Source organism: Epargyreus clarus, unplaced genomic scaffold (assembly GCF_041222505.1).
Source record: "Epargyreus clarus isolate Ecla_fem2 unplaced genomic scaffold, WU_Ecla_fem_2.2 ptg000007l, whole genome shotgun sequence".
NCBI lineage: Eukaryota > Metazoa > Arthropoda > Insecta > Lepidoptera > Hesperiidae > Epargyreus > Epargyreus clarus.
The window spans coordinates 11,572,926-11,596,586 of NW_027332215.1; the positions used below are offsets into that span (position 1 = coordinate 11,572,926).

General features: G+C 35.1%; 1 protein-coding gene across 11 annotated transcripts in view; it reads left to right on the top strand.

The window, feature by feature from the left end:
- MESK2 (misexpression suppressor of KSR 2) overlaps window positions 1–23,661 on the top strand; it is an 87,341-nt gene that overhangs the window by 15,370 nt on the left and 48,310 nt on the right. For 7 of the 11 annotated variants that reach the window (XM_073074637.1, XM_073074634.1, XM_073074633.1 and 4 more), the window contains 2 exons: window positions 3,719–3,915; window positions 22,533–22,650. In XM_073074637.1, coding sequence (XP_072930738.1) covers window positions 3,719–3,915; window positions 22,533–22,650 — 315 coding nt within the window. Of the gene's footprint in view, window positions 1–3,716; window positions 3,916–22,532; window positions 22,651–23,661 lie in introns of all 11 variants that reach the window. The other 4 variants (XM_073074635.1, XM_073074641.1, XM_073074643.1 and 1 more) reach the window with 2 other exon arrangements.

The window sequence follows — 23,661 nt, forward strand, 5'->3', positions numbered from 1 at the left end:
ACCTTATAAGTTAAAATCCGTCAAGCCGTTTGGGTATAGGGCGCGCCAAAGAATGAGACATAGGTATCATTACGCTCCAGAAATAAAAATAGGTATTATATACGCTAAATACATTAATTTACTCTCTTAATAATATTTTTTCTACTTGTTTTTTTTTTTTTTTTTTTATAATATAAGACTAGCAGACGAGCATGCAGTCCATCTGATGGTAAGTGGCTACTGCCGCCCTCCGTCCCATGGACATCTGTAATCAACCCCAGATAGGATTAGAAATTCCTACCTGAGGTCGGCCACAGATGCACCGCTACCCCTGAGGACTAAGCTGGAACGCCTCGGAAAAGTCTGTCTCCCTTACCACACTCTTCAAACCGGAACACAGCAGCGCCTAACACTGCTGTTATTAGGTAGAAATAGGTGTGGCGGTGGTGCCGCCGGAGTCGAACCACAAAGGGTTCTACCACCTTCAACTAATATAAATTACAATTCAGATCGTTGTATTACAGTCAACGATTCCAAACCGCCGCAATAAGAAACTTAGATTTAAATTACAGATCCGCCTCGTTTCTGTGATTTTAATGTAAGTTCTTAAGAGTATCGCGGGATTGGGATGGCCGCTCATCCTCTTGAAATACTCTAAGGACTATAAATATTTATCTCCTTTTATTACATTCACACTTTCAAAAATATTGTATAAATAATATATTTTTAATATGTATAATACAATATATGTATAAATACTATATTTTCAAGGTTTGTACTTTGTTACATACCTTAAATAAGGTTGCGAATCTTCATAAATTTTTACTTCATTTTAAAGCGTAATTCTTTTGCCGGGACCATTTTACCTTGGAATAAATTCTGTTTCCGAGATAAAAAGCTGTCGCTAGGTACGCTGGACTACATTTGAGTTTTTCTCGTTAGCTATTTTATGATTATCCGAAAAAAGTAGAATTGCAAAAGTGTACGTTTCTATGTGTGGAAGGTGATAGAGTTCTCTGTGGTTCCACTCCAGCGGTACCAATGCTAAGCTTCTTTCTACCTAATAATCGTAGTGCTAAGCGCTGGTGTGTCTTGGTTTGTAGAGATAAGGATAAGGCAGATTAACTTTTCCGAGACATTCCAGCTTAGTCCTCGGGGGTAGTAGAGCATCTGTGGCCGACCTCAGATAAAATCTAATCTTATCTGGGGTTGATTACAGTTGCCCACAAGCGACAGTAGCTACTTACCATGAGGTGTACTGCATGCTCGTCTGCTACTCCTATATTTAATATTTGTCATTTATTTTATGTAAAAAAACTTTACAATTCACAAATCGTTCTATAACTTGAGCGTCTGATTTATGAATCTCGGACAATTATAACAAGGAAACAGCATTTCGCGTTCGTCTAGAATTGTTCCAATAAATTTACGTCATAAACGCAGCAGTAGCTGTCTGCTAACTCTCAAATTGGAAAATTTATTACAGAGACACCTGTCGCCTCATTGTTGCCGTTGAACTTGCGGGAACTCGTTTTTACTTGCTAAAACAATGTTTTCTTAACCCGTAAATATATATATATAACCCTATTTTTTAGGGATTCGTACTCAAAGGGTAATTTTACAGAGTATATATAACGGTGGCCGCTATAACACTATGATAACAAGTACTGAAACGTAACAAGTAAAAAACGTTTAAAAATAAATGGCGGTCGCCATACAAGAAACTGATTTTTGTCGGCGTTTTTTGCTTTATCTATTGAACCGTAATATGTAGACAGATCAAATTTTCACAAGCTTTTATAGCTGCTATGAGTTATCATTCTACCACCTTCAACCTTTTACTATATGTTAATATAGTAAAAGGTTGAAGGTGGTAGAACCCTTTGTGGTTCGACTCCGGCGGCACCACCGCCACACCTATTTCTACCTAATAACTGCAGTGTTAGGTGCTGCTGTGTTCCGGTTTGAAGGTTGTGGTAAGGGAGAAAGACTTCCGAGGCATTCCAGCTTAGTCCTCAGGGGTAGCGGCGCATCTGTGGCCGACCTCAGGTAGGAATATCTAATCCTATCTGGGGTTTATTGCAGATGTCCATGGGCGGCAGTAGCCACTTACAATCAGGTGGACTGCATGCTCGTCTGCTACTCTTATATTATAAAAAAAAATAGAAATGAAAATTAGGTGGTACGGAACCCTCCGTGTGCGAGTTTGACTCGCGTTTGGCCAATTATCTGTAATACGGTTTATAACTTTATTTAACACATTAATAGCACATGACCACTAGGTACACGGATAATTGCCATACAAGTAGCTTGAGGGATATAACAATACACCAACCGCGTATAAACTTTACTCGTAATTATTATAATTACTACCCACATTATCTATGATGGCCTTACCATTTGACAGTTTACGAACTCGGGTTAGCTAGTTTGATATAGTTTTCTATGGGTAACGTTTATTTTATACTCGTAAATTGTTAATTTCTTACCTTCAAAGTAAACCTTGACTTACATGTAGTTTTTTAACAATTAATTAAACTTGTATAGCAGGTAAATGGTGTAGCAGGTCTTACGTTTATTTAATAGAGAAATAATCTCTACTGAGAAGCAGAAGCAGATTTTGCTTTAAACAGTGAAACTGTTTGTACAAACTTTATAAAGGGCTTTGGCGAAAACACGCTAGAAACTTTGACGTGTGCCACGATTGTAGTTAAAAGAATAAAGTAGTATACCTTTACAAGGAACAAAACATTAATATCTCGGAAAAAGAAGTATTAATGGAGTAATACAATCGTAGAAAATAATTGTGAACGAAGGCTTCATATCGAATGTGGTTATAGGGTTATAGATCTTCGCCTCATATTGTTCGCTATGAAATTTAAAGCGGGTCGTGGAATAGTAGTATTCAATATAAAACGCGCGCATCTATATAAAGGACGAAGAACAAAGCAAGAGCGAAAGAATCTTCGATATACCGAGATATCCTATATATCCGTCGACGTAAATGACCGCTCGTGGTGCCAGATTAAATTGTCGTTTAAAGAAAATTATTTTTCCTTTTATTAATTTACATGACATGTATTACATTAGTCCATTGCTAATTATTGCTTCTTAATAATTAGTTACAACTGTAGATTAGCAGTATTTACTTAGATTACTTCGAGCTCAGTCTTTAATCAGAATAATTGTAGTATGTATATAGATTAGTAAAGATTACTCGCTCCTAACAAGAAAATGAACCCAGTTTTGAGAATTGAAATAGTTGCGTAAAAAGTTTTGCCACGTCTCCGTGCTAAAATGTCCCTAAAATATTTGAAATAATTATTTATGTATTATGTAAACTACGCAGTATTAGTTATTTATTCGTAAATTTTCTCTAAAAATGTTTTTATTTGTCAAGAATTCAAAAATAGTACATTACAATACGAGGACGAAAAATTTTTTTCTGACAAGTGTGAGTTTGCAGGCCGAGCCGCAGGCGAGGACTGCAATCACACGAGTCAGAAAAACATTTTTCGTCCGCGTGTTGTATAAAATTTTATATTACGGGGTCGGAAATGGGGGTTTTGCGCACGCGAAGCGTGCGTAAAACGTCAATTTACGCACGCCGTGATATAAAAGAACTTACTAATAAGCCGTTTTTGGCTTCATTCAATTTCAAGGCGGCGAAGTATCTTTGCTAATCTATGAGTATGTATTAAAAAAATATCGTTAGAATAATGAATATTTATCCCAACAGCTTGTTGCCTATTGACAGCATGGACGACATCGAGTTGAAGAACATCCAGCTTCAGTTCCCGTCGGCGCGGCGCTTCAGCGGCGACAGCAACTGCACGGAGGTGCGCGTGCGCACCGACCGCGGCGACATCGTCGTCGCCGTCCAGGGCGACCGCTCCAAGCCAGCCATCTTCACCTACCACGACCTTGGGCTCAACTGTAAGTGCACTTTATTCAGTTTTGTCTTCAACTTATTTTTTGTTTTATATGTTTTTAACCGACTTTAAAAAAGGTGTAGGTTTCTCAATTCGACCGTATATATGTTTTTACGTTTGTTCGCGATTAGTACATATTTCTGAAGACGGCGCTCATATTGGACACGCTGTTTACGCCGTTATCCAACGACAAATATTAAGCACCGACTTCACAACTATGTACTAAACCAACATTTATTTCAATTATATTTTACTTTGTTGTGACACAGAAGTCGGTTGTATTTTTTAAAGCTTTTGTATCACGATTTTAGGTACTTAAATCTAAAAAACTTTGACGCTGCAGAACATGATTTTATAGATGTTTTTATTGTGCGGCGAGCCGACGACACGGATACTTCCTACATATATAGCTGTAAATCTTTGCATAACATATTATAACATAGTTTAAAACGCGTGTTTATGCTATTCATTAAAATTTAATAGATTATTCAGAACAAGGAAAACTTTGTCATACTTGTTTTGCAATATATTTGAAATATTTTAAATACAAAATTATATTTCGAACAAGTTTGTTATAACTGTAAAAATGAATCATTTAGCGATCTACGATTAATTGCAAGGTAGGTTTGTTGTGTACTTCGATGTTTTATGCAAAAATTCAATAATAAATTCATCACAATGTTTTCATTTCAATTCACTCTTTAAAGTTTTACTTTCGTAGCGTCACTGACTACGTCTCATAATGTTCACTGAATATTGAAAAAGAACGCGACGGGTCTGCAGTAATAAAATTTGTTTCTGTCACCACGCGCTAGTATTAAATTATTAAAAAGTTATTAAAGAACCCAACTGGAAGACATGCCGCAGAAGTCTTGGTGGTATTCTGAGACATTTTTGCTATTTATTGCAAACGAAATGTGTCCGCAATGATGACAGAAATGTATACATGTGGAAACTGATTTAGTTGTTATCGTCAACTTGCAATTTTTTGGCACCTATATACGTATTTATACGCCACATATATAGCCACATATATACGTATTTAGTTAATAGACTGCAGGTTGCATCTACAGCCATTCCGGTGGTAAAATATTTTAAAGTTCGACTCCGGAGACCCTACCGCCGCACTTCTTTCTACCTAATGAAAGCAGGGTTAAGCGCTGCTGTGTTTTGGCTTCGAGGCTATCGAGCTTACTTTTCAGGGATAGAAACGCCTCTGTGGCTAACTTCACTGAGTACACACTACGTAACTACATGGCTACATTAACTTATTACAAGACAAGAATCAGATTTCAGGGTGAAGGACATTTTATATCGATTTTCAGTTGTAAAATGAAAATTGAATGTCGCTTCGCGTTCAAGGCACTCATCACGCGACCATCCGCTGACGTCGTTCATAGCAAATGTCACGTTGAATTTTGTAGTAGGAAACGAATATAATAAATAATAGTTTAAAAAAACTAAAAAAGAACACATGTTTATTGCTTATCGACACTAAAAACTATAAAATATTTTTAATGACAAAGAGTTTAATATTACAGTAGTAGAAGATTGTACAATTAATCATAATGAATCGCCTCAAAATAAAATTATAATAAATTTTCAGTTATTAGTGTAATAATTCAATTTAGAGTAAAAGACGGCAATTCTATTGGCAAGTCTATTGTCAATTATCTATGAGAGAATAGTTATGCTATAATATATATAGTTGCTCTTTGAAGAAGGTACTGTTATTGTATAGGTACCATCGGTCGATGTAGGTGTTTTAAGAAAATGTTATAACCATATATATTATACTTAAACATAAATCATATTTTTGTAGATAGTACTTCAAAAATTTAACGCAAGAAGACGATTCATTTTATAGTAGCGAGATGAGAGTTATAAAAGATCTTTGTATGATAAAAACAAACTTGTCACAAGCTTTGTTTCTACGTAGTACGTTATGCAATAATACTTCTTTGTTTTCTTCGCGTATCTAACAAGGATGACGTAGTATCTTTAAGGAATTGTATGTTCTATGTTGGCAGTATAAGGTTTTTTTAAAGTGGTAAATCCCTCTGTGGTTGGAATCCGACGGCACTACCTACAGATATAGGATCTGCGTAATAACAGCAGTGTTAGGCACTGGTGTGTTCTGGTTTGAAGGGTTGGTTTGGTTGTAAGCGACACTTTGTCCCTGTAGTTCCGGGACCAGAAGAGGCGACTAAAAGGGGGCTTCCGGGGTTGCGGACGGCAAGAGTGGGAGCTCAAACCGCCCGGCCAGCGACCCCGGGAAGGACGGCGGTATGTGTGGTCGCATACCGTCGTGCACACCAGACGGTGTGGCGAGCGTCAAGCTCACCTGGGTGGAACCCGACGGGGCACTGCGCTAAGAGGACTCCGGTTGCGTTCCGTTGGAGATCCCGAAGTCCTCTACGCAGCGCCGAGGACGGCCATCGGAGAGGTTTTAGTCCCACATAACCCTGTGTCGCTCACACGGCAACGGGTACCTTTTGAAGGTTTCCCTCCTCGTTAACAAAAAAAAGCGTGACATACTTTTCAGAGACATTCCAGCATAGATCTCAGAAGTCAGCGCATCTGATGCTGACTTCAGGCAGGATCTCATATTATGTAGGATTGATTACAGATGTGTATGGGCCGCAGCCGCAGTAAGTTTTGATGATATATTGATGATTTTCTTAATCATACGTTGTATATTTATTCTATTCTACGTTTTACCTCCCAAAGGTTGACATTTAACAATCGATCAAATATTAGTAACCGGTGTCAGTGTATGATTCAAATTTTATATTGGTCTATCTGTTATATTTAATTTGCTGACACGATTTCGACGATACTTTTATCTAGATGGGACTGTACTGTGAATATTCATACAAAACACACACTTAGTTGAGAGTTGACGTAAGCTGAAACAAGCTAAACTGACTATAAATATAATGGAATATGTTTTCTTAATGTAGCGATGCTTGTGTGCACAGAAGCTGACAGTGCCGTCCGTCTTGACTCTCGACGGCGCTTAACTCTCAAAATACATTCTCTTTGTTTACAGCTCTTTGTGAATTAGATAACGCTTACATATAAGTAACAGACAACTTCTTGTCGAACATGTAGGTTTATACAGTGAAAGAATAGTTGACTAAATCTCCCTACGCTTTTTTATAATTTAGGAGTACCAGACGAGCATGCAGTCCACCTGGTAAGTGTAAGTGGCTACTGCCGCCCATGGACATCTGTAATCAAACCCAAATAGGATTCGATGTTCCTACCTGAGGTCTGCCACAGATACGGAGTCGTCGGAGCCGGAGTCGAACCACAAAGGATTCTACTTTACCACCTTTAAGAGTAATACTCCGCAATGCAAACATTTATATACTATCAAAAATGTTTGCAACACCTGGATAACATGTACAGAAACCGTATATAGGAGCGTGTACCATACATTTATGTTTATGCGTCGATCCTATCTAAAGGATACACAACTACAAAGGCAAATTCCGATCACACAATACCACAAACCTGTGTCAGTGTTAGACTTTGTATCAAAGATTGAGATAGGATTAGAATGGTTAGACCAACGAGGTACCGTTGGAAAGTAGAGAGAAAAGTAGTTACCAACTGGTGTATGAGATTGGTTACATATGGCCATGAGCGGCAATGACCACTTACCACCAGGTGAATGCAAGTTCGTTAAAAAAACACATTTCCAAAAACTCATTAGTGCGAAATAATCTTCACGTAACGCAAAGCTCGGTGCATGAGGACAGCGTAATGTCGTAATACAGTTCTCAAAAAGGCCAGCTGGATTAATCAAGCATTAGTTTCTCTCAGTAGTTTTTTCCTGCTACCACAATTTCAACTCGACCTCGACCCGGTTTGAATCGTAATCAGCAAATAAAAACACATCTCATTAGGCGTCGTCGTCTAACCATTACTATCCCACTGCTGGACATGTCTCTTCTCTCATAGTGAGGGGGTTATAGGCCATAGTCCACCGTGATGGCCAAGTGAATGTGTGTGAATTGGTAGAATTCACACACGTTTGCGAACTATTTTATTATTATAGAATTAAAGCGTGTTGGACTTTTAATGATGTTTTACTTTAGCGTTATAACATATGATAAATAATGTGTAAATCAAACATTAACTTTGAAAATACATAGAGAGATACTGAACGATTATTAAAATGCTGATATATTGAAGCTATTGAAAGGCCGTTTCTACCACTAGGCTATCACTGCTGTGCATACCTACCATATCATGAGTACTTGTTGCTAATTTAATATTAATTTAATGAACAGAAATTTTGGCACATGGTATATCAAAAGCTGAAATGTAAAACAGTCTCAATTACGAGTATATCTTCGTCGTGCATAACTTCTGTTTCAAATTAGAGCACTCGTGTCACGTTTCAACTAGAGCCCAATAATTATATACTACGGTGTAGATACTCTATTGAAAACAACGTTGTTTGTAAAGTTTTAATTGGGTTGCTTCATTACGGGACCATTTTAAAGGAATAAAATGTGTATACTGTATACTGTATTGTTATATGAACATTTATTGGATATTTAATTAATAGTAGAACGTGCTATCTCGAGTTGTGAGGAGTGGACTCTGCCCAGCGGGATAGGAGTTGTCGAAGTCAGACTTTTTGAATGTTAAGTAAAACAATTTAATCAAAAGACTTATCTGAGGAAGATTACTTTCTATACTTCAACACCCTTTACTTTAAAACAAAACGCAACAGCACAGATATGATTTTTATAGGTAGGACTAAAGTGGAAGTCAATATATTAGAGGCGTCTCTTACTCAAACGTCCATTCAGTACCCTAATGAGTTTTACGTTTTGATAAAAATGATTGTTTTTGTTTACGTATTTCCCATTTCATATTTCCAATCAGTTCTGATACAATCCGCTAGGGGCACTGTTTGGAAATATATAGGCAAATACCAAAACAGGCATTTTTGTAGGGTACTTTAATATTATTCAATATTATGTTTAAGACATGTTTTGATTGATATAAGATTATAATTATCGTGCACTATCCTAACATGGTGCTTTCACGGTAATTTATTTTCAATAGACATGCGTAATGTACTTTCCATTGAATCGTATTAGGACCTAATAGCCTTCACTGCCAATATTCGAAACACCAATTTAGTTTCACGCCTGAGCATTAATGCAGGGCCGGATTTAGAGGTCTAGAGGCCTTGGGGCAACAAAGGAGTGGAGGCCCCCTGGCCCCAAATTATTTTCCGAATAAAATTAACAATTTTTTCAGTTGAGTTTTTCAATAAATATTTTATTGTGAAACGCAGATAGATTCTTCTAGTATTCATGTTTGTACAAAGTACTGTAGATAAAGATAAAACAGCGAAAAAAATATCAAAGGAAAAGATATTTTTTTTTACTAGTGTTTACTAGTCGGAATTAAAAAAAATCCGACGTTTCTATTGTGGGGGCCCCTCTTTCGTGGAGGCCCCGGGACTGCCGCCCCGGTTGCCATCCCTTTTTGGGTCAAACTGTACAAACAGAATCTACACTATAGTCCGATTCATAATTATGTGGCCAAAATGTAAACAAAGGTGTTGACCTATCAAGAAAATAGGTTTCAAATGATAGTTTCTTATTTTTGACGATATTAAATTAATACAACGCTAATAAAATAATAATCTAAATAAATGAAAACCAATTTACATTTTGCAATATTTATATTAATTCAATTTCATTTCATACACTAATAATAATAAAAACCAAGATTTATGGTGGAAAATTAAATTGTGTTAATGGTAACACAATGGGGATCTAAAACATTTTTGTGCCGCCATTTTTAAGTTTCGTAGTTGATATTATTCATTTTCGTAATCGTGGTCGAACTCGAATGTTTTATAGTTTTCATAGGGCGTTTTTTTTAATTGCGTGCAGTTATTAAGTTTTTGTTTTTGTTGAGTTTGTGAAAGTTTTCGTTTCTTATTAATTTGTTAGGGTTTGCAATACCTGTAATCGTATTTTGACAATGACATTTCTTTGTTTACATTTTGGACGCCTAATTATGAATGAGACTATAGTTATCAAGGTGGTAGAACCCTGGTTCGACTCCGGCGGCACCACCGCCACACCTTTTTCTGCCTAACAATAGCACTGTTAAACGCTGGTGTGCTCTGGTTCGAAGGGTGAGGTAAGGGAGTCGACTTTTCCGAGGCATTCCAGCTTAGTCCTCAGGGGTAGCAGCGCGTCTGTCGCCAACCTTAGGTAGGAATATCTAATCCTATCTGGGGTTTATAACGGATATCCATATGCGACAGTAGCCACTTACCACCACGTGGACTCCTATATTATATATAAAAAGATATAAACCCAAACATAGTGCAGCATTATGGTACCATTAAGACGATAATAGATACTGAAAGTTATATTTCTAGTTAGAACATATGTAAATATAAATCTGTTATCCGTTGTGACTCATTAGTGAAGTAAATTTAATATGAAAATGGTTTTAATTAATCTTAAGACAGTAAGCTGTTCGCAGTAGATTCAGCCGCGGATTAGTAATCCATTTGGTTAGTAGGTCAAAGTCTGGAAAGCAATTTCTCATCTCTCTCCTATTGCGCTTTCAACACAAATGGATAGTATTCAGAGCTGGTAGTTAATAATTTGATTGCCGAGTGTGGACGAGGACGTCCACGCCAAACAGTCTGCTACGATTATATTCTATGACGTTAGGGATGGCGATCTGAGCTTTATTATTCGAAGAATTAATTTTTTGGACGATTATTTTACTCGATCTTCAGTAATGGATCGATTCAGTGAATCGATGTCATCCTAGATAATCGAAATTGGATTATTTCTAAGTTGATTAAATATTAACAAATGTTATAGACTTTTTTTGCTGACGGATACTTCTTTCAGATTTCGATCCTGGCGAACTTTTTTCGCTAACTTTGCCCCAGAATAGATCGAAGGATCGATTTTTGGAGAATCGATTCTTTAGGCCTCGATTTATTTGTGAATCGATTTATCACGATTTGAATTGATTTAAGAACCGATCTTTTTCGGAAAGAATCGCCATCCCTACATGACGTCATCGAGGTAGGTATATGCACTCGTGTTACGTAAATACACGTTTGTTTCTTCCTTTTCACGTTAATATGTTGCAACATATATTGCGTTTTACAGTGACATGCAACTGTTCAAACTTCATTTAGTTTATGGCGCCGGCAGTAAAATTCGCTCAGACATCAACGTATTGACTGCTACTTAATTTATTGGACGTTTTATTGACATTTAATCTTTTAAACGTCCCAGTTGCTCGAATCATCGGGTATAATAGTTGTTTTACGTTTAAATAAAGTTATTGTTATATAATTTTTATATAACAATAACTTTATTTGTATATATTATATAATTTTATATAATTTATATATTATATAATTTGTTATCATGATACCATAGAAGCAAGTTGAAAAAAAATTAACTGTTCCTATAACGCGGTTTTATAGATAAAGCTCAAAAGTCGCGGGTATGGATGGCGACCCCCTTTTGAAGGCTTTTTATTTTTAGTATTTGTTGTTCTAGAGGCCATTACCATACATACTCTATAAACATTTCAAGTGACTATTATGGTTGAAGAGATAGAGCTCTCTGACAGACGGACAGATAGCGGAGGCTTAATAATAGTTTTCCGTTACCGTTTGGGTATGGAACACTAAAAAGAGCTCCACGCCAAAGTTACGCTCTAACTAAATACACAGATACCCAAAGGCGGAACATATGTAGTTAGATTGAAAATTCGAATATCTGTTTGACCAAATCCGAAATGGAATATGCTCCGAAAATGCGACCACTATATCACGTAAGTCGTCAAACAGGGTAGCACCGTGAAGTAGATTACGAAGCTTATTCGCATTCGATTAGTAAATTCAACATTATTGATATATTGAAGGCAAGACTAAGTTAATATCACTTCGTTCCTTCAATTGATTCACTCTAATATCTTTAAAAGACTGAAGAAGAGTTTATAGTGTACTCGTATAGAGTACTCATGCTATATGAAAGCGACTTTCCGTGTTGAAAATGTTGAAGGAGATTTCTTACTCTTATGTGAAGGAGTGTAACCTCTCACTACAACTAGTAAGATATGGAACTTCAATCAAGAATGATTGAATTTCTATTTATAACTTTCATAAATGGTATAGATTTCATAAAATGCTCAGTTCTAAAAGTAGAATAAATTACCCATGCCTCATCAGCGACGGCGAGCAGCCCGGGGCAGGTGCGGTCTTTACTGCCACCTTATTGAACGACATTTCTGCTACGTTGGATATTTCTAGTTTTATTTTTACCACGATTTTATTTGCTTGGGTTGTATGTATGTATGTAACGGAATCTTTGAATTAGATTTTTGCCCACTTTGAACGGTCCGATTAATTTAAAGTTTTGAACAATTATCAAGAACCGATGACAATACACGATTTTAATCATTTTATCCCATACTCCTCATCACGATCGTCAGGAATCGGGATTTATGATTTTCCTTGTGCGATTTTAGTTTTTAAACTATAATTATTATATACATTGAGGACAGTTATCTACACTGTCAGCAATATATCTGAATCAAGGTTGTGACATACATAAATATAATGATTACGCTTCGTTTCAGTTGGTGTTTTATAACGTATAAGACGATATTTGAATGAGTAGCATTTTTGAATAAATTCGCAAAGAGTTGTAATTATAGTTTCGTGAGCATTTCGGTCGTGGACTTAATATTAGCGATATATTTCAAGGTTTCTTTTAAATTTTTAAAGCTGGGGCTCACGTGGCGGTTTTTTTTACCTCCGCGCGCGGACACAGATCTTTAAAGTCGAATAACTGTTGACCATTAACACGTATAGGAGATATTAATAATTATATGAGAAGTGTTTAGCGATTTTCCTAATGGTGAGGTGTCGTGAGATTTGGCTCAACGCCCTCCCTATACTATACCGTCTCCCATACCCTAATCTTATGTGTGATTATTCAAAATTTGAGTTTCTAGAGTAAATACAATGGATTGATTCTAAAAGGAATAAAGATAACTTGCTTAATATTTTTATATCGTAACAGTAGATGTAATTAATGGACGCCCCGATATATTATCCGCATTGTATTTAATTTTTTTCAACCAGATACAAGTTAATCTACGTTCGTCGCAGTTTGTAATGCGCATCTAACGTAAAATGAGTTTAGTATAAATATTTTGTAGAATGCATGAAAACGGTTCCAAATATTTGTGGAGGCTCAACGCGACTGCCGCTGCATTGTCCGAAAAATTGGTCGAATTTTCCACTTTACTCTTTGTTGAACTAGAATTTTATAGGAAAAGCCTTTTATTCTCTTATTCTCGTGTTCTTTTATAAAGCTGCTAGCTGACCCGGCAAACGTTGTGTTGCCATATAAATAAAAAAATGTTGAGGGTGAACCACCCTTATCATTTAGGTGTATGAAAAATAGATAGTAGCCGATTCTCAGACCTACTGAATATGCATATAAAATTTGGTGACAATCGGTAAGGCCGTTTCGGAGGAGTACGGTTACTAACATTGTGACACGAGAATTTTATATATAACATATTTTTTGCCATTGACCTGCAAACCTTATGAATCATAGTAATTTAGATCTATAAAACAATAGAGAAATTTCATAATTCCCATTGAAATATCCTTTAATGTTCTTTCTTTATTATTTACCTAACACTAAAATGTGACAAAAAAACATAAATTAATTTATAATAATAATAGGTAATTAATATTAATCAAGTTAAACTTCATTAAAATTGAAATTCCTGGTTCACTTTCATCATGTACTTTACTAGTTTTCATTTTTTTATGAAGACTACAATGTGAAAAACCTATATTTTATCCGGTTGTAAATAAAAATCTAATAGGTAGGTTAGGTACTACTGTTATTTATACTTACGACGTATTTAACTATGGAACTGATAGAAGCCATTGGAATTATATTTATATGTACGAAACGTGCTCGTAAGCTTGAAAGGAAATGCACATTATGTATGTCATCTACGCTTTTTACGCCCCGTGTCGGTCGGTATTCAGTTTGCTGAAATTCGATATTTCCGTAGTAAAAGGGGAAAATATGGGTTCATGCATACAAATTTAAATGCAACGAGTTTACATTACTGTTGCTGTTTTGTGTTGAACGCTTTTGAATAAATTATTTTCGTATTGTTAGCTTGATATGGGTTGAAAAGCAGTTTCTCTTGCGGAGCAACTCGCATCTACGCCTCACAACCTCATTAAGTTAAAATCTCATTACTAGGGTCTGCTCGTTAGTAGCTAGCGTCTCACTTCAGGCTCCAATAGTATTTTATCTTTGTAATTGACATAAATTAAAATAAAATAAAATCGTACTCTCCAAAGTATTCCATATAATATGCTTCCTCTAACCCTTGCGTAATATTTATTTATGCAGAAGCCCTTAACATTTTTGAATAATTATAATTATAGAATATATAGAATAAAATTTAAAATGAAGAATATTAATAACGTAACAATTACCTTTGTCGTTGTACAACTCAGGCAACCAGGTGGATATTTGAAATAAAAACACAAAATTTACAAACTGTTTAGGTATGCGCATAAAATCGTGTACCTATGAGCTTATATTATCGACAATATCTTAAGTCTGTCCAATAACTACCGTTTGGAGCTCGAGGGCTCTTTGTTGAAGCAAGCTTGGACAACGCTAAGTTTATCCTTTGCTCTAAGGATGAACACATTTTAGGGAATATAAGTAGCTTTTTACTTTGAAAATGTTTAGGATGCTTTTTATTTAAATAGCGTTTGTTTAATATCTTTTTTAAACTGTTTTTTGTTCTAAGAGTTTCAAGATAAGGTCTGGTATGTTATTGTTGTAGAGAATACAGATTCCCAAAGAAAGATTTGGCCACCTCACACAATCGGCATTTTCAGTTACGATTTTGTAGAAGGAGAAGATTTTGTACGAAGACACATGCCGTATTCTTATCGCCTAGGGATTGATGTTATTTGTGCCTGTATGTTCTATTTCTGGTGCCATTGAGAGGTTCTCAATACGTAGGAACCTAGTAACATTTTATGAATAATAAATCAATTTCTTTGAATACGTGAATTAGGCCGAAGTTTCTGTGTCTTTCTTTATCTCGTCGCTCTGGTGAACGGGAAAATCGTAGTTCCGTTCGGCGGCGACATGCCCGCCCGCCGACGACTTTGCCCCTGTTCACTCAGACGACATATGCGGGGGACGGATGTTTGCTCTAATAGGTGAAGACGTAATGCGAATAGTATGCGACTAGTACAATTGTACGCCATAGTCGATATGTAGGTATGTGAGACTATTTTGTTGTATCTGCTGTTTGTAAACTTTTTGAATTGATTACGCTGCCCTGCCCTGTATGGTGCTAAAACATAAACTGTTTTAAAATTACCTTGATGGTTCGACTATTTTTTACAAGATTTAGCGGTGCCTAGTTACATACAAATGTATATGGGCAGCATCAGTAAAATTTTAAAATCTAAGAAAAATATTTTCCTGCACCAAATTTTTTTTTTTACATTTCAATAAGTAATTTTCACATCTGGCCGGAGCCACAACTTCGTTAAAAATATAATGGGTCATGCCCTCGTTGCAGGCATTTAAAACTTAAATTTTCAATAAAGTGGAGTTGCGAACTCTTTTCATAATTTTTCGTTTACATGCAATCTCGGGGAAAACTCGGTTGAGTCTAAAGACACCGTCCCTTTCATTCGTTGTATAGATAAACACGACATGCGACGAAGGATGTAACAATTTTCCGGAAAAGCCTTTTGAAAGAAAGCTACTCAGCATCTACATTGTGTACACAACAGTTTCCCTACTTTTGTAGTAGCTGTAACATTCCGTTCACAACACAATAATGTCATTTCACGGACATTGAACGGTTCTATCCCAATTTCCATTAGTGATAAGAAGAATACCGCAACCCCTTTTCAGCTATATACGTGACTATTGATGAGGACAATGTCTAAAGAAGAATGCCACGATCATATTTCCACAACGCCATCATATTGTCTATTGATGTCCATCTATGTCACTAGACAATAGTGTCTACGAAAGAATAGAACAGACAATGGTTGAAAATAAAAGGATTCTCGCTCAGTAAACACATTAAGCAAGTACCCAACACACGGCGATCATGAAATTTGTTTTCGAAATTGCCGTGTAATTGATTGCGCAATACTAATACCGGTACTCGGAAACAGTGCCTGTCAAAGCGGTCTCTATTCGAATTGACTTTCAACTTGAAATTACTGAAAAGCTCGACACTTCATTGTTTTCGCCTTGTGAAAAATATTATTTTCCTTACTTACACGGCATACTTACTTTTTAAAACTAACCAAACGGTGGTAATTTGATCAGCCATCGTTCTTATTGACAAAAGCGTCCAAGTAGACTGTACGTTTAGGATTGGCAATTGAAGCAAAACAGTGAAACAACGTCAATGCTCTTGTTAAAATGAGCTCTTTTGACACCGCGATCGAACGCAGACCTAACCAAGACGTGCTAGCATCGAAGCAATCGCTAATACGCCCCTGCGATTCATCGACAGCTGTAATCAACATTACAATTACATTATATGTATATATTATTACATTATATGTATATATTGATATATATTTATGTTTATGTATTATAATATTATTCATGTTATATATTATTTTAAAGTGCACGCTGTACTACCATCAGTTAACCATTCTCCAATCTCAGGTCTGCTGGAAGAAATTTCTTTAGAAATAAGCAGTGCCTTTGCACTAAATTTTAGATATAAGCTCTCTTTTGTATTGTATTTTTGTGTGCATAAATAAATAAATAAATACAATTTTAAGTAGGTAGGAAATCTTTAATGTCGATATTTGGTAGACAAAACATTGGATAAATTGATTTTAATTGATAGGGGACGTAAATGAGATGCTAATTGCCTGTCTCATTTGCATGACAGATTCTCATGTGAAAAGCGCACCAATAAACTGGCGTTTGAATTAGGTCAACTAACTAATCATGTATGACCAATTAGTAAACATTGGCATGTTTAGCAATTGGCCAGTACGGTAGCCTAAAAATAAACATTAATGAAATTAGATAAGTTACTCCCGTAAATGTGTGTAGCAAAGTATAATATTGATTATTATGTGACAATACGTAATGTACGTAATATGATCACGTAACAATATCCCCTTCGATGAGACGTCGTATCGAGGTTGTGAAACTATCGAGTACGTAATCTTTAGAAATATTACAAGACAAAACAAATATGATTAAAATATTATCTTTGTTTCATATTATATATTACTTATTTATTTAGGCAGGTAGAAATTATGAATAATGTATGATTGTGAACAAAGTTTCGTGGCCCAAACTGTATTTTACTTTGAGATTACGCGAAGGGAGCCTGAAATGATATTAAAATTCCAATCCTTTACGTAAACAAAGTATGCCTACGATACGCATACATTTTACTTCCTTTAGTAAAGACTTTACCTGGGAGAGGGATCGTGATGACGTTCCTCTTTCCATATGGAGGTAGAACATAGGAGGTTTAACATAGAAGCTTTAGAAGACGAAAGATTTTTTATTAGCCGATGGCTTTTTAAAAAGGTTTATCTAGGACACTCGCGACTCGTTTTGAATGAGTCTTTTCATTCAAGTCGTCTAGCGCGCACTCTTTCGAAGACTTCAAAAAGACTTCTTGAGACAAGTTTACGTGTCTCTAACGGGCCCGGAATATCAAGTACCTATCTACTTTCCTGCTCCATTTTTCGGGTCACACTCAGAAAGCCTGTTGAATTTAGTTCGCTAAATATGAATACTTAACAGATGTTTCAGATAGTTATACGAACGCGGTTAACACACTGGAAATAATATGACTTCAAAGTATATCTGTTCTAAACCTCTTTAGCGCTCTCTGCTTTGAGAGCTTATATATATATTTTTATATTTTTCGTCTACTGCTAAACTTAAAATTTTTGAACAATAATTTAAAATGTTGAATCCGTTTTATTTTAAGAATGAAAATTGCAAAGATAGAAAGTAAACATTTTAATATCGAAATGAGGTCCATTATCTAACAATATTTGGGCATGATGAGGCCGACCAAAATCTGTCAATTTATTTATATGATGTCAGACGGGTTTATTGTCCATTATTGTAGAGCTATCATAATTTACCTAATATTTTATGATTGCTCGATATATCTGACTGGACGGCATATTTTTAGTTTTATTCGTCGTTATTTTTACATTGTAACTTATCTTAAGGTTTTATATAGACAAGATATATATTAATCGCGGATTTGATATTACAGTGCCCGATTATATAATGTAAAAATATACTTTCATATTAAAGTTCAGTAAGATTAAAACGGGAATAGAAATAGCACCACTCAGTAGATTGAAATCTCCACTTTGTCCACAATAATAAAAGTGCACTACATTCCCGCGACTCAGATTCTAAGCTAATACGATAGCACGAGATCTGACCGCATTATTTCTAAGCCCGCCTCTTTTTATTAAAGTAAATCTATTTCTTATCTTAATGATCCAGATGAAATATATTTATTTATTTATTTATACTTTATTGAACCAAAACATAATTGTGGAACAAAAGGCGGGCTTAATGCTAAAAGCATTATCTCCCAGCCAACATTTGGGCTGTGCAGAAAATAATAAAAGCGGTACAACAATAAAAGAAAAGAAAAACAAAAATACGTTATAAAATAATAGCATAAGAAACAATATGTAAGAGAAAGAAGAAATACGAGAAGGAAAAGGAAAAGTGACGTAAGGTTCTAAAATACATACACAGATATAAATAAGAACGAAAGACTAGAAAAATTAATACATGAGTTGATTCATGTAGTGACCATGCACTCCTTTTTTAAAAGAAGTCCTGCATTTCATCCTTCTGATAGCCTCAGGGAGAGAGTTCCAAAAACGGATGGACTGGAGCGTGAAAGAGTTTGATATAAACCCAGAGCGGTGTAATGGAAAAGCAAGGGCAAGAGAAGCTGAGGAACGGAGCTGCCGCTCATGGGAATCCGAGAGATACCTGAATATACAATTCAGGTATTCTGGAGAAACTGGATCGAAAAGAATAGAAAAAAGAGAGTTTAGTACACGAGACTGTCTACGCTCACGAATTGGAAGCCATTCATATAATGTTTAACAAAAATATTAATTACATTCAAATAGATTCAGAATTGCTTTTATAAAAAAATACTTCTTAATAAACGTTTATTTAATAAAAGGAACTTACGATCATATGTCGATAAGCGAGTTAGCATAACATATTCGTTCGTTAATAATTGTATGCAAAAAAAGAATTTTGATTTAAAATCAGACGTAGAAATCATGCGATCAGGTCTCAGATCAAAAAACTCTGGTAATAGTTACTCTATAATTTCAAAGATTTTTTTTTCACGAAAGTTAATAATTGATTTAAAATTGATGATCTACACTATGGGTGTTCAAACATCTGGATCGAATATAGATTCAAACAAATTATGAAGCGCAATCTCATTGTTTGCACGGGGATGTAAGCGATATATTGCTCGGAATGAGATTTTGCAATTTAACACCAATTTCAAAAGGCTCATACTATGATTACTCTCCAGATATTGCTTTTGTGTTTACCTATCTACTTTAATCCTAGGTTTGTTGTATTATGAAAGTGTTGTGTAAAAGTGTTTTTTGCGAATTAAGATCTTTAACCGGAGCTTGGGTACACGCTTCGTGATATACATAATTATTGAACAAAATGTACTTACTTGTTTATAACGCTGAAACGTTACTTCAATGGCAACAGATATTTTTGTATCAATGGTCAAATTAATAAAAAAATGTTATTTCCCTTAAAGTCGACCTAAATTAAAATTTAAACTATAAGAAAATTATAATTTATCTTCAAAAATGTTTTGAAGATATTAATAATCTTGTAAGGTTTTTTAAACGTCAAGTATCTTCTGTTCCGTTCCTATCCTCATAGACATAGATACTCGCAAATAAAGGATTTTCTGTTGTCCACGAGAATGTACCTTATTACTAACCAGATGAAGTAGATATATTTGTATTGAATGAAAAAAGTGAACGGAAACTGCAATAGATGAATGAAAACAGATAAATTTAAACAAAAATGCATTGTTCCCATCTCTATTGTATCCCGAAACAGGTGTTACGTCGCTTGTGACCAAACAGATGTTCGCGAGATTTACATAAATACTCAATCGAAAGTTGTCTCCGCGAGGGGTAAATAAATTACCAATCGATTTATATATCAGGGATATTATGGAGCTTTGTTATTGTAACCGAAACTATCCGAAATAAAGATATATCGGAAACCGTAAGCGAATCGGTATAAAAGTCATAGATTAGTAAAGATTACTCACTCCTAACAAGAAAATGTACCCAGTTTTGAGAATTGAAATAGTTGCGTAAAAAAATTTTGCCACGTCTCCGTGCTAAAATGTCCCTAAAATATTTGAAATAATTATTTATTTATTATGTAAATTACGCAATATTAGTTATTTATTCGTAAATTTTCTCTAAAAATGTTTTTATTTGTCAAGAATTAAAAAAAGAACTTACTAAAAAAGGCTGTTTGTGGCTTCATTCAATTTTCAAGGCGGCGAAGTATCTTTACTAATCTATGATAAAAGTATAAAAGTTCCGAATAATTTCGTATAAGGCCGGAGTGTAAATTATTAGTTTCGTTACTATTATGAAACGTTTTCGTTCGACCAATACGACGCTGTTCAGTTACTTTACAAATAAAATCAAATGATAACCGATTTGTACTTTCTTACTTACGTTTGCTTAAAAATCTCGTATCCGTAAACGAAATTTTCCGAAATTATCGAATAGTCCGAAAAAGTCCATATCCATAACTGGATCTCAAATCGATATATTTTTTTAATAGATCCGAATCGATATATTTTTTTAAGAGATCCGAAATATATTCATAACATCCCTACTATGTATCAACCGTGTCGATGACGTACATAAAAGTGAGGCAATATAAAATGTCGATGTGTGAACGCGTTGACGGTTTAGTGATCATAACTTGAGTTATTTACGACGTGTAAAATATTTATTGTAAAACTCATAATAAAGATTTACTGTACGAATTGGTACGATTTTTTACCTATATGCCTTAAAAGATAACTCAGTAATTATTGGATTGAAACATGTTGATTTGAATTAGCGACCACCGTAACGTAGGTATTACCTATCACAGTTATACGCACAATTTGTTTCCAATCTGTATGAAAACCCTATAATGCATTTCTTTCATATATTTTAACGGCAATTAATATAACGGCAATGAAAAAAAAATTATGTTTTATATAAAAAAAAATATTTATTTTAATTTTGGGCCAGGATAGACGGCATTTGTGTATAGTAATAGAAGTATAGAAATGTAAAAACGATTCTTTATGTACTATAAATTAGACGTAGCAATTGATTTAGTCTTGTTACCATAGTACTACGCCGAAATAACAACAAACGCGTCACTTTTATTTATTTTTAGATGTAGATGAACTCTATCACGCAAAGGCCAGGCGGTCGATCGCTTAAAGAAATAAAGTAAAACGTTTTAATTTGCAATTCGACTTCAAAAGCACCGCGATGCAAGCTGTTGATTACGACTCATTAATATTAACTTAACAAAATTCTGATATCCTCAAAGGCATCAAAGATATAATCCCTTTAAGTGCTGGAAGATCTAAGACCGGCTTTATTAAAGAAATATTTTACCGAGCAGAAAATAATTTTAAAAATGCTTGCATATATTACCCGATTGTCCGTTTCTAGCCAGATATTCCAGGCATTTAAAATAATCTTTCATTTAAGTCAGATTACAGGAGAACTAGCGTCCTTTAAGCTGAAGCTAGAATTCCAAAGATTCAGGTGCTATCGTGAAGCTATGCTCGGTATTCCTCTCAGAGATGAAACGTGCAATTATGAAATAGATGTGGGAAACGTTGAAAATTCCAAAATTGCTAATATAGTCTGCAGGCTACCAATAAATGGAGTATTGTATTCGTTTAAAGTGCATTAAATCTATTAATAACAGAAGTTATTTAGCCTCGTTGTTTTGATAGTGTTTTGTATTCGAATCTTAGGGACGCAAGATTGTTCATTTTGAGTTATTTGGTTACAACTCGCTTTAACGATTGAAAACATAGTGGTCTGGAAGTTATTCGTATTGTTTTCGAATTCCGTGTTCGAATGTTTCTAAAATCTTGTTTTCATCAAGGTGGTGTCATTATCTTTCTAAGAGGAGATTTGTAACTGTGTATAATGCGCGCCAAACTGCTAGTCCGCTCTGAAGTTGTTGCGAGTAGGTGTAGTCATACAATTTACTATGGCGACGCGATTCATTTCTATATTCAGAGCGGACTAGCAGTTTTGCGTTGACTATACCTATTGAATACTTAGAAAATAATCGCTCAATAAAAAAAATCCTTGTCATTCTTTGCATTTTGATGTTGAACTGTTGTAGTTTTTAGTCATACGAAGAAGTACAATCATCTTTGTCTTTGCAGATGTTTGCTTCCAACCGTTCTTCAATTTCGTGGACATGCGGGCCCTGCTTGAGAACTTCTGCGTGTACCACGTGAACGCGCCGGGCCAAGAGGAGGGCGCACCGAGCCTGCCTGAGGAGTGAGTACTCTTACTACTATGTTTACTATTTTCTTCCATTTTATAGGAGTGTGAAAGAGTCTGGAAGGTCACCTGACGTTGCAATATAAATAATTTGAAGTGCATCTGCAGTTATTATATGCAAATCATGATAGGTACTTTTTACGTATTATTTTTTAAAAACCACAAATTTAACTTAAAATTAATTTAATTTTCGATGCATAATTTTCGAAATTGAATATGTTATCGGCACAGTCCACTTAGTATGGACAAGTACTATTGAAATCATTGACCTGTAATTTAATGGACTCACTACCACAATTTACGTATAATCGGAAAAATATGTGTGTATTTGACAACATTTATTATTGGTTTGTTTTTCACTTACATATACATCTCCAAACTATAATGTAACTCCAGTTTCTAGCCCGATTTTGGTAAAGATCGAAATGTGAACAAATGGACTTTATAAAGTAAGACTTAAAAAATAAACTGCGGACAGTGGTACTATGGAACTCAGTGTCAATAATAATAGGGAACCTTCAATTTCTATTAGAAGACTTGCTTTTCCTTTCGCAAACTAATAAGAGAATTTAATGAAATGTTACTAAATACGAACCACCGGGAAACAAGAGGCTGCAGGCGGCTCTAAGAGCGCTGTCTATTTAACTTATCTACGGCGAAAGCAAAGTTCAGTATTAATCAATTCTGGATTTGGTTCCGTATTTGGTTTTGCTTTTATTTACTCCGAGCTAAGCGGGCGAATCATTACTGTGATGTAGGTTACATCTGTCAGGGATATTAGTGGGAAAAGGCTTTCGATTTCAGTCGGTGTGTTTTTAGACTTTCGATTTTTAAAGTTTTTATTTGAAAGATATCTTTCGTACTACTTCATAATTTTTTTGGCATATTATAAGATTGAAATATAGGTTTGGAACTTTAAAAAATAAATTTGGTTTGCCAAGAGATTTATGTATTCTTTGTTGAGCTAGTTAAGATAATTAAATTGGTAAATATCTTTAAAATTATATA